General features: G+C 37.5%; 2 protein-coding genes across 2 annotated transcripts; one reads left to right on the top strand and one right to left on the bottom strand.

Moving 5' to 3' along the window:
• The first annotated feature begins 139 nt into the window (after positions 1-139).
• On the top strand, positions 140-2,846 carry LOC147523851 (uncharacterized). The gene is made up of 3 exons (XM_086600231.1): positions 140-550; positions 1,650-1,983; positions 2,058-2,846. The coding sequence occupies exons 1-3, from the start codon at positions 543-545 to the stop codon at positions 2,577-2,579; spliced, it is 864 nt and encodes a 287-aa protein (XP_086456357.1). The 5' UTR covers positions 140-542; the 3' UTR covers positions 2,580-2,846.
• A 1,322-nt stretch (positions 2,847-4,168) lies between these two features.
• Positions 4,169-16,807, bottom strand: LOC147523850 (signal transducer, putative (DUF3550/UPF0682)). Its single transcript, XM_086600186.1, has 10 exons — positions 16,546-16,807; positions 16,075-16,471; positions 15,785-15,991; positions 13,015-13,254; positions 12,252-12,318; positions 11,937-12,164; positions 11,704-11,795; positions 5,170-5,358; positions 4,883-5,019; positions 4,169-4,644 (listed from the first exon to the last, which is right to left on the bottom strand). The coding sequence occupies exons 1-10, from the start codon at positions 16,677-16,679 to the stop codon at positions 4,362-4,364; spliced, it is 1,974 nt and encodes a 657-aa protein (XP_086456312.1). The 5' UTR covers positions 16,680-16,807; the 3' UTR covers positions 4,169-4,361.
• Between the last annotated feature and the right edge of the window lie 264 nt (positions 16,808-17,071).

The following is a 17,071-nucleotide window of genomic DNA, read 5'->3' as shown; positions in this document are numbered from 1 at the left end:
TGTTTTGGGCCTTGTCTATTGTTTTGGTTTTCTGGGTTTGTTATTATGTTGGACCGTTCTATTTTACTGGGCTTGCTTTTGTCTTTTGGTCCTTTTTCTTTTTCTATTTGGTTTTTGGGCCTGGAGAGAAAGAAAGGAGGTCGGTAGGAGAGAGAAAAGGAGGAGAAAAAAAAGAAAGAAAAGAGATTGGCAGGAGGGAGAAAAGAGAAAAAAAGAAAAAGAGAGGGAGTGAGGGAGGGAGGACGTCTAGGGGAGAAAGAGAGAGGGAAATGAAGAGAAAGAAAGAGGGAAGAAGTTGAAGTGGAAAAGGTGGTCTCGGAATTGCCGGAGTGCGAACGCTATTGCGACGCGGGTGTTGGTTTTGGTCTTCGAACTTCGATTTCGTACAAAGGGGAAGCTCAGGATTTTTGGAATAAAGGGAGGGGGGGGAGTACTACGAAACGTGAACGACTTGTTTAAAGTCTAGACAAGGGAGTTAATGGCGGTGGGAAAACCAAAGGGGAAAGCGAGGAGGGGTTTTGAGTTATTTTTGGATTCTGCCCATGGACAGGTAAGTGGTTACTTGTGAAGTTTATAGTTGTTGTTATTAGATATGGATATATGCATAGAGTTATCATTACATTCATTTTGTTATCAAAAATCTATTCATTTTCATTACTATTACTATAATTGTTGTCGATCCCTCTAAGCATATTTTGTTCTTGAGATTTTATTTGTTAATTTATGATTAGTATTTGAAATATTGGTTGTCGACGAGCTAATCAGTATTTTATATGGAATGGGAAAAAAATTCATTGTACACGTAAGGGTTGGTAAGGTTTATTATTGTATAATTGTTTTGTTCAAGTTAAATAAAATTTTGCTCATTAACTTCTATATATCGCTGACCAATACATTTTCGAGAATGTCACCACGTACGGTACGGTAAGGCTCAATCACAGAAAGAGGTAAATAAACTCTTTTATCTACTATTACATTTTGAATATTCGTTCAACTATTTATTGCTCCTTGACTTCGTATCTAATGTTGATCGTCGAAGTGTAAACGGACAGGGATGAACAGGTCCCTCTATATCGAGATCTATAAGGTGAATATATACTAAAGAATCAAGGCATAACCTTAAAAGGAGCGTCTTGGAATCATATGGGTTGTTAAGTGACCTTAATATCTGTTACAAGTAGTGGCTTCCTATTTCTGTATATTATATTGATTCCTTTTCGTTGTACATAAATAATTGCAGTTTATATTACATGACTTTATTTTATATATGATGTAATGAAGGGTTGTGCAAATATGTGAAATACCGATCTAGGGTAAGAGATCGGTTAGTCGACGTTACCGAATATATTTTGGAAGGGTTGTGTATATGTTTTGATGGGGTTGTATATAGATATGTTTTGGTTTTCAAACTATGTAAAGTTATATATAACTTGAAAGGGTTGGTATGTGAATATTAGGTTATTTTGGTTTCAAGTTATGACAAGTTTTAGGTATATGAAATGTTGATAATACAAAAGAAACTCTACCAAATTTTTTATAGAAAAAAAAAAAATATATGATGGTTTATCATTGATTTTAAATTATTAATATTGAACGTTGTCTTATTAACGCCTTGTAATTTTTATTTGATTTTGGGGCGTTACATCAAGGGCCGGACTCGACCTCGTGATACCCGATCTAGATAGCTTTGAAAAGAGGCTCGCTTTGACTGTTGATGCTAGTGGGAAAGGGAAAAGGAAGGTTGTTGCCACGGAAACAAGCAAGACGATTTCCCAGAAGGGTGACGATTTGAATCGGAACCTTGTTTATGTGAATCCGAAGTCTGGGAAGAAGCATCTGGTGAAGAGGTTAGATTGTAGCTATAAATATACACCTATTGCTACATGTTTACTTGATGGTGTTGTTCTGGATGGTGATCATAAGGACTTGGATGGTAAAGACTTGGCTGAGAATCTGAGGGTGATGGATTTGGCCCATTATTTGGTATGTCTTTTAACTTTTCTTGCGGTTGGTTGGCTATATAGGTAGTTGTTTTAACACTTGGTGTTTTTGTGTAGCTTCTAGCTGGTTATCAGAAGCTAAAACAGATGGTTCAAATCAACGAGTCTGAGAAGGGAGAACTAGAGAAAGTAAAAGACGAACTAGCTCATGTGAGGGACGTTCAGGTGGCAGAAAAGAAAAAGTTAGATGCGCTAAAGAGGTTGTACAACGATGCTGCTCTGGAGAAGTTGACTATGAGCGACTCGATTGCAGAGCTTGAAGAGAAGGTGGCTTATGTTACCGAGTGCACTAAAACTTGTAAAGCGGTTGCTCAGAGGGCGCAACAGGCTTACAATAGTTTGGGGCAAGATTTCAACGAACTGGAGCAGATGTATTTTCAATTGAAAGAAGAACTTGAAAGTGGGGCTCCATATACACTAGTGATCGATGTACCTGGAGATGCTAGTAATGTTCCATCTGCCAGTACTGTCGTCCCTACTGAACAAACTAAAGATGCTGTCAATACTCTTTCTACTGTCGTTCCTCCCGTTGATGTTGATGGTGATGCTGCTACTCCGGACGAACTAGACCTTTTGTAGACGGGGTCCTTGACCAATGTTGCATGATTCCTTCTTAGTCTCTGAAATTTATAGTGTTTTTGGTCGTTTCTTGAATTTGTAAAATTGTTTGAAAGTGGTGGAGATACAATAGAGCTGGTTATCTAGGCGTGCTCAGGCAGTTCGCCTTATTATTAGTTGTATGGCATGGGCCAGATATATTAAGAGCTGATAATCTGGGGTGACCTGGGCAGTTCGCTTTTATTATTTGCTTTAATGTTGGTACGTGGATGAACTAGTTTCCCGAAATGTTCTTGGCAGTTCGACTTGATTTTGCGATCGTGCTAACCGAGTTGGGTTTCTAGGATGTCCCGACAGCTCGGTTAGTATATGAATTGGGTTCTTAAGTCTGTTCAGACAGTTCATAATTGACATTTATAAATTGCATATGTATTTGCTTTCGTCTTTTTTGCTTCTATCTTTGAGAAGTGTGTATCTTGCAAGAGCAATAAGATTGTGGCTCTAGAGAGCTTTGGGCTCAAGTGATCGAGTTGTTGTGTAGCCCTTAGAGTTGGAGTAAGTGTTTTACTCCAGTGATTGTTTTAGCATATGTGTAAGCGTGTTGCTTTTAGTAGACTGTTTACATGTAGTTGACTCTAGAAGTGTAGGTTTTCAACTAATGAGCAGTGTTTGAGCTATGTAGTGTTAAAAGTAAGAATTCATGGAAATGGAAATTTTTATTGATAAAATTTCTTTAACAAAAAAATATTCTAAGAACGACATGGTAATGTCTGTCCATCTTGGGTTTTTGAATCAAGGATGACGGGCAGGTATATATATAGTACCCATACAATAGGACAATAGATTGAGTCAAGGGTGTCAATGGATACCAATTTAACCGGAATCGAAACCGGAATAGCATAAAAGATCATGGTTACGGTTCCTAATTTTAGGAACCATTTAAAAATGGGTACTAAAACCCAAACTATATAGAACCGAATAGTTTTTTAAACAAAAAAAAACAAAGCATAATCATAACCGAATGTTATCGTACTTTTAACTTAAAAAAATATCTAAATAAAATATATACAAACTCAAAACATTTATTTATATATTACTAAATTATATTTCTAAGTATAATATGTAGTTTTAATGGTATTTAATGTTATAAATAATATAAAAATATAACTTACAACCTTAAATATATAGTTTTACCTGACTTTATTATTGAATAACATAATTACTTATATCAATATTTTAAAACCGACTCATTCGTGCAGTATTTGTATGTTTTTTGTACACATTTTTTTTAATAAAACCAATAAAAAAATGTGTATAAATAGTGAATTTCTTAAAAACTAAAATAAAGAACCAGAACCGGAAATACCCAGTGGTTATGGATAAAGTTCTACAATTTTAAGAACTGCAAAGAACCGGAACCGACAAATTAAATGGTTCTTGGTTCTTACACTACTAAGAACCGGACCAGAACAAGACCATTGACACCCCTAGGTTGAGTCATCAGCATTCCTCCTGTGTAAAAAGTATTTACTTACTATTTGCTCTTACAGCTTGGTTTTGCAAACCAAATTAATCTCTTGATGTTTAATTGAACAAATCAGAAGAGAGAATGATGAAAAGTTCAGATATATACTTTACATTCCCTTGAAAGCATTTCCTATAATGAGTCACCCCATTTTAGATTTGCAGTGTTCATTAACATAAAACTACCCATGGATTATATAATCTATAACCATGTTTTGTTTACAAGCTAAGTATACACAAAGCCAAATAACACCTTCATGTTTTACTTCTGCTGCAATCTCAGTATCCATTTTGTTCAGCACAATGTATGTCAGGGTTCTCTGACACTCTGAATGTGGGAGAGTTCTTGGAATCACTTTCAATCTCAGACAGTATAATCTCTTCAGAGATGATGAAATGATCCGTCACCCCAAAAATGTTTGCCATCTGCAGAACTATGGATTGAGATGCAGCAGTTGCTGGAAGAACAGAATCTGGAAGGTCGGGCAAACACTTGGGAAGAAATTCCTTCTTTTCAAAGGTTGGTGCATATAGTGCAACCACAGCGCGACAAAAGATGAACCTGTCATATTAAACACTGTTAGCATGCAACCTTTCAATGAAGAGGCAATAAGTGAGACACAGGACGTTAGAATTGATGTTTCTGTCCATGTTGATATTTCATCCTTGAAGTAGTTCAGATATTTAAAGGTTTTCAGCTTTAGCTATATTCCAAGTCCACTAGTAATTGAGTCATGGACTCCTCCAATCAGTGCAAGAAAGACGCAGAAATACCAAAAACTTATATATTAATAATTTACCTCAGGAGAAGACGTCTTAAGAAAGGATCACACAAGATTTGTTCCCAAACTGGATCAAGCATGTCTGATGTTGCCAAGGTCAATCCCCACACATTTAACAGTGAAGAAAGCAACTTCTCTGCCTTGTTATATACATCCTGCAACATCAGCTCCAGCTTGCAAAGTCAGTAAAGATTTGAGTACAATAAGTATAAATGAAGGGGAACCCAATTTTCCCTTTCTTGACTACCCAAAAGTAAGATCAACAAAGAAGCTAATGGTATAGATGTTTAGAAACCTTAACTAACCATATCAAAACTTGACCCTGAGAAACCAAGTAACAAGCAAAAAGCCTGCAAGGGAGCTGTGAGGAACATGGTGAATTGACTCCCACTAGGGTGACGAGCGGAATCAACAGAAGCACCAACACCTGGAGAGGGAGAGCTCGGAGAGAGTAGTATCACAGTGGGTTCTCCCTGTTCTGACCCATGTATGGTCTGAATAAGTTATGAAAAATTGTTAGTTCTAATCAAATATTGAAAAATATTAGAAAGTGCACAAGCTGTGGACACTATATAATGCAGAAGAGAGAAACGTGATCAGTCCATGAACTCATTAAGATAAGATATCACTACTCCTTGAGTCGTAGAAATAAATCAGAGTACATTGAGAGAGTAAACCATGATTCTCTCTTTATTTTTACTGTTAGAGTTCTACGTGAGTCATTAGATAGGGGGCCTAATTGTAAGGGTGTCCCATATTGTAAACCGGCTACTTTCCTATATAAGAAGTGTGAGAGAAGACCGAAATTAATTAAGCTGTACCCTCTTTTCGCCCAGAAAATTTCTCTTTCATTAGCTATAATAAAATTCTACTTTCACATTTGACTAACTCGGTTAATTTGCATTGCTCAGAATTGAGCTTATAAACAGGGAATTTCACATGAATAATTTCTTTTGAACGCTAAAAGATATATTTCATTCATTCCTTAAAGACATTACAATGCAACACAATAACCTCACTTGGTAAGGCACTAACTTATGGGATTACACACAAAGTCTTCGAACTAGTTAAAGTGACTTCTGTGCCAAATAAACAGCTTTAGTCAAAGTACTAAATGTGGACTGTGGTAATTCAGTTTCATGTCATGTCATTCATGAGACCAGTTTCAGAACCCAGGTTTACAGTTTGTCAACATGATGTGTACAATAAACAAGGGTATGAATTTTGATACTGTAGAACCTAGAATCTGTATTGAATAGATCGTGATTACAAAGTTCTAATTTATATACCTATACCCAGTTAAAGAACATTACTACCCATAACAATATTAACCCAATACCTTTAACGCTCCCCTCAATGAAGAATCAGCCAGGAAAAAACATAAGAAAATGAACACTGCAAAAGTCTACTGCCAATTGTATGCTAAGCGATCTGGCCGCAGTGGTTAAAGAAATGTCGTACAAATTACTACTCGCTGCAAACAAAAGGAAGAGCTATGCTACTAAGATTACCCTATCCATTGCAATTGCTATGGCGATTGCCATGTGATTTGATGCCATTGTTATCCAGCTGCAATGTATCAACTCAAAGAACACAGCTATGCCTAAGGGTAGCCAATTCAAGCATGCAAGTGACAAACATTAACCAAACAAAAAGGGATTGGCAACAAGGCACCAAAGCCGCATCAGTCACGAAGCAAATTCAACCGCTTTAATGAAAATAACACCCGAGCTCCTCAGCAATAATTGGATTCACTCCAATACCCAAACATTTAATTTTCCTCTTAAATCTTCCAACAAGTGCGAACCTCATTACTGCTTAGTTTCTAAGAGCTTTCACATCTTCAGATTCTAAACCAGGACTTAAACAAGCTTTGAACCCTAAACTTGTCATTGCCAATCCTGACAAAAGAAAGGATGCCATGCAACTCCATCAACCACTTTTAACAGCTTCCACAAGCTGTTCCAAAACAAGACCTGTTTGCTAAGCTAATACTTTCACTGAATTCCATAAGTTGGTTACCCCACGATCTCAACCCATCAAAAAACAGTATAGAGAAAGAATGGCCTCAAACTTCTGAATCAATTAGATCACGGTGTTAAAGCTGTAACCAAGGGCTTCTATGTGCAATCAACAGAGGGTTGACCTCACCCACCCCCACCCACCACACAAGAATTGTTATATGTGAACATTTCTGCATTTTATGAACTAGTGCAAGCGAACATCCAGTACGTGTTAACCATCTGTTAGATAGTCCTATTCGTTGCAAACACAAGATCCAAGCAAAACAACCCATGCTTCACATTAACAGAAAAATTGTGCGAACCCATACTTGTCCTGACTGCAGCACCAAGATTGGGTGCTGCCACCAAGAAGACTATCTTCACCTTGCTAACCTACATGACCTAAACCTAATTCTTTCATACCGTTCAAAATATCAAATCTTCACTGAATTTCAATGCCACTACAAATTTTCCTCTATGGACCTAAACCAAAACCTATATAATGAATAAATGCTACTGAAGTACCATTAACAAACCGTCAAACCCAAATATTCAACTTGTGAAAAAAAAATTATATATGCAAAAGTAAACAGATTTAATTATATAGTGGAAACTCCTGTTGTAACCCCCAATAACCACCAACCCCCGAAACCAAGCCACTACACAAACACACAAAAAGGAAAACTCTGCTTTGCAATTACAGCTCCAGATCAAGGACTCCGCCCTGTAGCAGCACGCAACATAAAGTTGCATAATGGGATGTAAAATGACCTAGAAAACCAGGAATTTAATCCCTTGATTGTCTTGTACTGAAGTTGCTTTGGTCAACCTGGGTATACCTGTGTCCTTTTGGCCAAATAAATTGGGTAAGGAACCATGTCCTTATCACCTTATGGCTGATTCTCCTTCCCTACCCTTTCTCTTCTTCTCCCTTATTCTTTTTTGTCTTTTTACTTCTTCCTATGCTGTTATCTTTATTTTGAAGCATCCAACTCATAACCAATTGCGTACAATTTGAGCTGGTCCAGGATCTTATCGGTTAAAATGCTAGGGTTTGTAGAACATTAGTCGAGTCTGTCAGTGTCATAGGCGTGCGCCTATGTTCCCTTTATATGTTATGGGCGTGAGCCCCTTAGTTGAGTCCAAGCCCATGGTTCGAGTCCATTAGTTAGTTGGACAAATGTCGTGTTCCTATTGGTTTATGCTTTCTAGGTTTACTTTAAATAACGGGCTTGTAGTTAGGGTTTCAGTAGTTGTGTTTATGTATGTGATTTGTGATTGAGAGATTCAATAAAAGAGTGATTTTTAGGTCGTCTTTTAATTGTGTTTCAATTAAAGTGTAGATTCAATTAAACTGAAGCTTCTGCCAGTAAGATCTACATTATTTGGTATCGGAGCAGATTAATTCCAAGGGTTACTATTCACGGTACTGTTCACCGAAAACACTGTTCATCGGATACTATTCACCGCATTACTATTCACAGCGATTTCTTTTTTGAAAAATAAATTTTTTTTTTGTGTTATTACAGTAAATAACAAAGCAACTCGAGGTCGTCCCCCCATCCATAGATACTCGCATGTTTCAGTTAGAGGAAAACATGACACAGATGTTCCAGAACTTTACTGCAACAATGGCCACAGTATAGAGAGAGGCACAACAGCTGCCACCACCACCGAATAATGGTTCAGTGGCTAGTACTGATGATGCGTCATCGCAGAGTAATGGTACAGTCCCTCTTCGAAACCCTTTTGCGCCTATTGATCCAGCGACTCATGGTGAGGACAGAGTTGTGGGAGTAAATAACAACAATGAAGTTCATCAGGCGGATGAAGTAGCTGATCGTATACCACCTATTGTTGGTATTGGTCAAGATGATGACGGTGTTGGAGAGCTCCCTGTGCGAGTTCCACCCATAGTGCCACCACCAGTCCATCAGCTATTTGTCGTGTGCCCCCTAGGGCCACAAGATCCGATTTTTCAGCCAAGGTTAAACCCTAATGGCCAAAATCGAGGGCTACCAATGCAAGAGGCAGCTAGAGGCGTGCGTCTTCCTCCACAAGGGTGTGAGATTCTGCGTGTTAATCAGGTTCGAGGCAAAGGTTGTGGTAACCAACGTCTTGTGCAGCACTGGGTTGATGGTGATAGGAATTTTTGGGAACAACCCATTCCTCGCAATGCAAGGCAAGAGAATAAGGGTCGGTCTCTATCTCCTCCTTCTACTGATCAAAGTGTTCGTAGGCCAGACCGTGACCCTAACCGTCAGGCAGGTGATTTTGAAAGGTATGACCATTTTAATTATTTTGATGAAGATCATGGTGTTCATAATATTGATAATGGGGTTGTTGATGTTAATCGTTTCCTCCGAATATTGGAGAGGAGTTAGGCGGGTGATATTAAAATTGATGTGCCTACTTTTGATGGTAAACTCGATCCTGACGAGTTTATTGATTGGCTTAATCAAATTGAAAAGGCCCTTGATTATAAAAACTTAGATGATGGAAAGAAGGTTAAATTAGCAGCCACTAAGTTGAAGGGTTATGCTTTGGTGTGGTGGGATGAATCAAATTTGCGGAGGGTTAATCAAGGTTACAGGCGTGTTTGCACTTGGGCTAGTATGCACCGCATTTTGTTCCTAAACAGTACCATCAAGATTTGTTCATTCGTCTACAGAATTTGAAACAACAGTTGTCGTCAGTTCAAGAATATACTGAGCAGTTTCAATTGTTGTGTACTCGTGCTGGGTTGGTTGAAACTGATGAACAGAGGGTGGGTCGTTATTTGAATGGTCTGTGCAGGTCAATTCGTGAAGCACTTATCATGTTTGAGATTGAGGACATGGCTACCGCGTTTAAATATGCATTGCGTGCTGAACGAGTGCTTTCACCTAATATCGACTTCGCGACCTTATCTTTGGTTTTGCAAGTGTAGTTACATACCGCTACGTGGTCGTAATTGACTCTTTGGGACATATAGTCTTTGCTAGAAAGTGCTTTGAATGTGGCGTTATGGGTCACATTCTTTCGAAAGTGTCCTAAGAAGAAGAAGCCCTATTTTATTAGTCCGAAGGTGAAGATGAGGTCGAAGATGTTGCCAAGCCACCGATCTTGTCCTAGATTTCGGCAAAGATGAAGCTTTGTCGGTATTTCCTTCCGGGACGCTCCACTACTTTAGCTTGTGGACAAGCTTCATCAACATGAGGAGAGTGATGTAGAACATTAGTCGAGTCTGTCAGTGTCATAGGCGTGCGCCTATGTTCCCTCTATATGTTATGGGCGTGAGCCCCTTAGTTGAGTCCAAGCTCATGGTTCGAGTCCATTAGTTAGTTGGACACATGTCGTGTTCCTATTGGTTTATGCTTTCTAGGTTTACTTTAAATAACGGGCTTGTAGTTAGGGTTTCAGTAGTTGTGTTTATGTGTGTGATTTGTGATTGAGAGATTCAATAAAAGAGTGATTTTTAGGTCGTCTTTTAATTGTGTTTCAATTAAAGTGTAGATTCAATTAAACTGAAGCTTCCGCCAGTAAGATCTACATTAGTTTTAATATAGGATGTGGGATTATTATCTAAACATGCTTCGTCATGTGTGGTGTAATGTGAGGCAAACATGTGACTTAACTTTATTGGGAAATACGGAGTACATGGGGACAACACATGGATCAAATGGGTGACATAAGGGCATGTGGGCTGTTAGGCCAGACACAAAAGCCTCCTACGATACCATACATTCTGGGTTAAAAGCCGACAAGGAAAATGAAAAATCTGACGCTTCCTAACACGGCTACTAAGTTGCTCATAAATCCCACTCGCAATGCAATAGTGATCCAGTTTTTTGACATGTTATGAAGTTCTAAGAATATTTTTTTCCAAGTCTTGAGAAATTATTATTCAAAATGAAAGATGTGAGGCCCTCTACTGCGCGGGTACTTCATATTTTGTGCCGTGTCCCATGTCGGTGTGTCCGACATGGACACACAGCTCAGATACGACACCAACACCTCTAAATGAAGAGGTGGATGATAATGCACCTTAAACAAGATATGACCCAAAGACACACAAAAGATTAGAATTGAAATCCTGTAACTACAAAGTTTTACTTATCTTTTCTATAACCTTCTTGTCATATAGTTTTTTCGATGATACAAATTAAAATTAAATCGAATATTAGCCGTGTCTATGAATCTGATTTTTTAGACCATGCCGTGTACAATTCTCCGTACCAGTGGATGCTCATACCCATGCAACACATGGCGAGCACTATTTTCCACCTTGGGATAAGTTTGTGCAACAGATACCCAAATCTAATGCGCACTCTTGTGTCTGTATAAAATGAAGGATAAATTCTACTAGGTTGTTTAATCTTGTCAGTCCCTCCTCCCTTTCTTCTGCCATTGATAGCTAATCTAGTTGGCTGCGCCCATTCCAAGTAACAAGTCTCCTTAAGTTTAACATTTGTAATGTCCAATCTGCATACTGTTATTTTCATTCATGGCTTAATTGAAAGACCCCTAACCACTGATGGAAGAAACAGATGAAACTTTTGAAGTGCTTGGACATGCCATAAGAAACAGACACACCACACAAAAAAGAATGATACTTGGAGAAGAGGGACCATACAACGATGTGCCTTTCTATTGTTCATCAAACATCATGGCATTAGAAACATTAGCAAAAGAAGGGCTTCTTGTCAAGTTAAAAAAGAACTGCATATAAGCATGGGTAGAACGAGAGTTAAGATATGAAGCACTTAGATGTTCACTCATACTCTTATATCTGCACATGTCATGTATTAAACACAAAGGATCTAAACAGTGAAATATTAGAGTTGACAAACCTGCCTTGAATGCTTCACTGCAATCACTATCAACAATCAAAAAAAGAGGTCTTCTTGTGAAAGGAATTAAGTCAGAGGGGTATATACAGTTTGTACCTGAAAATAAAATTAGATTCAGCTATATATTGGGATAGGAGACAAAATAAAACAGTAAAAGAAACAAAAGGAAATTCTATTAACAAAATTCTAGTTATATATTCATTAAACAGAGGGCTTATCCAGAAGTTTCGAGGATACCTCCATTTCCACAAGAACCCATCCACAGGCAACCTGAATTGTTTCTTAAATTCCCCCTAGTCTGGCCGTAAGAATAGGTTGTGTTCTCATGCCTCGAGCTGGATGATGGAGAAGAACTGTTTGCTTCAGAGGTAATTTCATGAGATGGGTTGTTCCCTACAATGCTTTCTGTAGTCTTTGTGTATGCTCCAGAACTTGATGACAATGGACCAAGGTGACCACCCTTTCCTGAGAAAGTTCGAAATCAAACCCTTAGAACTTTATATTCTACACCAATAAAACAGGAAGCTACAGAATGAAAGAAAATATATTGACCTGATGCGGATAAATATACCAAAAGAACCCCATCAGGGGGTAGTTCCTCGGATATGGTAGCCAGAACCTGCCCAAAGGAAAAATAAATTTAATTCCATGTATGCCTGTATACCATAAAAACTGTATTTATTTCTTGTTCTGTATTGTCTTTCCCATTTTCCCATTTTCTTTTTAAGAGAAAACATCTGTTATTTGTGGCAGAGCAGAAAATCTTAATGTGTAAATTTTAGAGAGCAATGGAATTTTACAAACAACATTAAATCATCAACCTGAAGAATATAAGTGGATATATCAATCTAAACCTGTCCTTTTTCCATTTCAAACTTTTAACAATCTCAACAAACAGAAATATATCTTCTTTTCTCAAAAAAATTGGATCGATTGAGAAAACGATAATTTGTCATTATATGCAAGCTTGGACTAAGCCCACACAGATATTGTCGCTGCATGAAATGGTGACTCATTTTAGCTATAAAAGAAAATGAAAGCTACACGATCCGGAAGAATATTTGAAAGAAAAATAGAAAAACAATAGGAAACAGAAGGCTTCCTTAAAGAACAAAGATTAATATATAACAAACTGCCTTGAAACTAAGCCACCCGACAGAAAAGGCTCAGCCTGAGCTGAGAACATTCCCATTTATTTAACCATTGCAACTCTAATTTCTTGTGAATTTAACACATTCAAGTTTACTGATATTCAATGCTTCTGAGACCTAAACCACATAAATCAACAAGGCATGGGTTAACTAAGTAAACTCACTGCTATAAAATGTGTAACTGCTGGGCGATATAGAATGGCTTTCCGTGGGTTGGTTGGCAGAGTTGGATCTGTGATTTCTTGTGAGTAGTTTACGCGGTTAGCCCCATAGGTTCCATTCTGACCGGCATTGCTACCATTCCCACTTGAAATCTTAGTGATCTGGTAAAAAGAACCACTAGGTTCCCACTCCAGGGATTGGAGCATCCTGAAGGTGTCGAGAGTTAACTCAGTAAACTTGACCTGAAAAGACAGAAGGAACATTCACAATATAATAGTCCAAAAATGCAACAGTATTGATGAATTCAGTCATCAATAAATGAAAAATGGTATCTATAAAACATATAAACTTTACTAAGGAGATTCCATGATATTAAAAGTGCGTCATACACAAGAAGCATCTTTTCTTTTTTTTTTTGATCGGTAAATAGATATTTCATTGATATAAACATATAAAATACATAGAAATAGTAGGATGAGGTATCCTTACAACAAAAACAGCTGAAAGAAAGAACAACATCAAATGTGCACAAGAAACAAAACACAACGTTCTCAAGTCAAAATGTCTTCTCATCTACACACAAAGTGCTCAAAAGGAATGTTACTAGTTTCCTCATGAACTTTGGCCCATAAGAATAAGAGACCTTTAATTGACATGATTACTTCCTCCAAAGACGCCACAACCCCCTCAAAAGTTCTTCTATTCCGTTCCATCCATAGGCCCCACAAAACCACAAAAGGAATCATACTCCATATACGCCTTCCCCTTTGAGATTGCAAATTCAAAGACCATGAGGCAAATACACCTTTCACCGATCCTGGACTGACCCATGGACTACCTGACCCCTGAATGAGAAAACACCAAACTCGCCAAGAAAAATACACAAGAAGCATCTCCAATCTGAGTCCATTGAAGGATCAGGTATCACAGCACGCCAGTACAAATCACAGTATGAACCCCAACAAGATGATTTACTTATAAATCAGTATGACCAAATATCATTTAGATATGATCTAAAAAGACTTTGGGTAGACAACACTATTCATTTTTACGGAGAAATTTTAGAGAGAGACTGGAAAGACCACTTTTTCGGCACGATAGGTAGTCTAGGTGCGACAACATGGGATCTGAATCTTGGTGTGACATCTGATGTTGTCTAATAATGAATACAATTGTGAACTGTGAAAGCCAGTCTAAAAAAATTGAATCGTACATAGAATCCCCAAATGTAAGATTTAAATGGACTTTTAGGATATATTGTAAATTGTTAACAAATCCAAAGACTGGAATTAGACAATACGTCATATCCAACGATTTCAAAAGCCAAAAGAAATTAATGAACAGTATAAAATCGTTAAGATTACCAAGTACTAAGGTTATAACTAGCAGTCTACTTCCAAATGGGTATCTAAACAATTCTGGAAAGAACCACCACTTCCACCATTTTAAGCTGAAGTTAACCTTTCCATAGGGTTGTAGACCCTGTAGTATCTATCTATTCTCTGATAACCTTTGACCCTAGGCATAAATTCAGGTTCTAATCACCAGTTTCTGAACTTACAATGGAATCCAGACAAGCTTCTCCTTGGTCTTGGAGACAATCATCACAAAACATTGACCAGGTATGACATTCTTAATCTTAACAATTAGTTACTGCAGTCTATAAATCCAAACGGCAAAAGTGATTGTTATAGTTAAATGTCAGAATCGAAGTAGTCAAGGTGAGAAGCCCCTTTGAGGTGTTGTAACCTTCTAGTGCCAGGCACCCCGCACCTAAATGAAGCAACACGGCATAACTAACAAAATGACCGATTTTTTTTTTCTTACATTAATTTCTAAAATTATTCTAAAAAACTAACAATTTAGTATGAGATGTGGACAGTGCAGATAAAAAAAAACTAACCAAAAGAATCAAATAAAAATTTGATACATGAACAACATAGCAAGCTCAATAGGTCATAATGACAAATCCATAAAACATATGCATGTTAAGATACTCCACCCATCATTATTATCATTGGAAAGTAACAAGTTTCCATGATTATTCCCCATGTCATTATCATCACCTATAAATCAAATCTGTTTTTCTAGTTCTCATAACTATCAACATCCACACCTTTACTTTTGTAAGTAAAACGAAAATTGCATCTCTTTCATTTCCTTACTTTCCTTCAACCTCTCTAACAAACGAACAAAAACTTTTCTTTTCTTTTATTATCCGAAGGAGGAGTTTAAAATAAATTAAATCCTACATAGTTGTTTCAGCATCAAGTAAACACTATTAAGTAGGTAATGGCCAACAGAAACAAATTGTGCCCTTTGCATCCATATCATGACAGGATAGAGGTACAAAGGGTGCATGCTTCATTACAGATGCTACGCCTAAGCACTTGTAAGACGGTACAAAGCTGCCTCCGCTCTCCTTGACAACACTAAACAGGCCAAATTAACACTAAATTTTCTCAGGCTAAAATCAATTTTCCCATCGGTTTAAGTTATAGATCAGCAAACCATATTAACATTTAGTGGAGAACTCAAAGCATAGACTATCATTTTGGAAGTCCAGGTAACTTTTCAAGGCATTGGATAGGTCTCAAATTCCTATTAAGTATTATTTTAGCACTCAAGCTGTACAATATCATACGCCTTTACTTACCAGGCATAAGCACCAAAGTTGTTCATTTGAAGTTGATACTGAAAAGGTAAATAGTTCATAGCAGTAGAAATGTATTAAAACCGACAATAGTTAAAAGGGAAAAGTAATGCTAATACCTCGTTGTGATGGTAGCTGCACAATACCGCATCCCTTAATTTCAAACCCCTCTTTCCATCAAACGAAGGCGAAAGCTGTATATTATCCGTAGAAGAATCCAACACCAAACTAAACCTCAAAGGCCGAATATTCATAAACGCAGTATCAACTTTAAGAAACCTAACTATTTCTTGAACCACAAGCTTCCAATCCTTAAAATCCGTTTCCTACAAACACAAAAAACAACTAACCATCATCATAAAACCCAATAAAACAAAAAAATAATAAAATTGAGAGTGAGTGGGGTCACCTGAAAATTACGCTTGCACTCATCAACCAAGAGTTTGAAATGATCAACAAGTTTAAAAACCATATCTCTCTTATTCAAAAGCAAACAAACAATAAAAAACCTAGCAATACATCTCAATTGTTTATTAGCAAGATTAATATCTTGGCCCTCCTTAGACAAGCGGTCTTTAAAATACTCTCGACTGAATATGGCATCGTAGAATATAAAAGACTCTGATAAATAACTCGCTTCACTAGTACGTAAATACTGATTATAATATAACTGAGCTATTCGTGAAGCGATTTCTCCTATTTCCCATCTCTTCAGTCCTGATTCCACCAGTTTTTGACGATTCTCTTGTTGGAATTTCCAGAGCTGTGTGTACACTTTAAATACTTTCTGGAAATGCGTGTCGTACCTGAAATCACGGAGTGAAATGTAAATGAAATGTAAATGAGATTATGAGAATGTATTGGGATTTGGGAGTAACACCTGGCACGCCCGTAGTGAGGTAAATCACGAACCCTAGAGAATTTTCGGTCGGCTTTATCGACTAAGGACCAGTATACTTCGGAGATGGGGATATTATTGTTATTATTAGTGTTGTTGTTATTGGTTTGAGACATTTTTGGGGTGCGTTGATTGATTAGATAGTGGAGATGTTAAGGAAGGAGGATTGTTGCCATCAACTTTGTAATTTCCACTCGGGTGAAGAAGGTGAGAATTTCGGTTCTATGTTGTTTTTATGCGAATTTATATAAATGGGTGGGAAATTATTGTTTGTACGGTTCTACCCCTCAAATTTGTATTTTGACCAATTTAGTACGTGATAGAGCACGTGACCTGATTCCTCCAATTAGTCAATTACGACTGAGGTGTCAATATGACGTCAGCCACTATTTCTCAAATTTGCTTTTCTAATTAGCTGTTGAGCTATGTAGTCTTAATAGCATTCCAAATGCAGTCGACTATTATGACCTCACCGAGATGTGATGGCGAGCACCATACATCTCGAAGA

This window comes from Coptis chinensis, chromosome 1 (assembly GCF_015680905.1).
Source record: "Coptis chinensis isolate HL-2020 chromosome 1, ASM1568090v1, whole genome shotgun sequence".
NCBI lineage: Eukaryota > Viridiplantae > Streptophyta > Magnoliopsida > Ranunculales > Ranunculaceae > Coptis > Coptis chinensis.
This window is presented reverse-complemented; position numbering and strand designations above follow the sequence as displayed.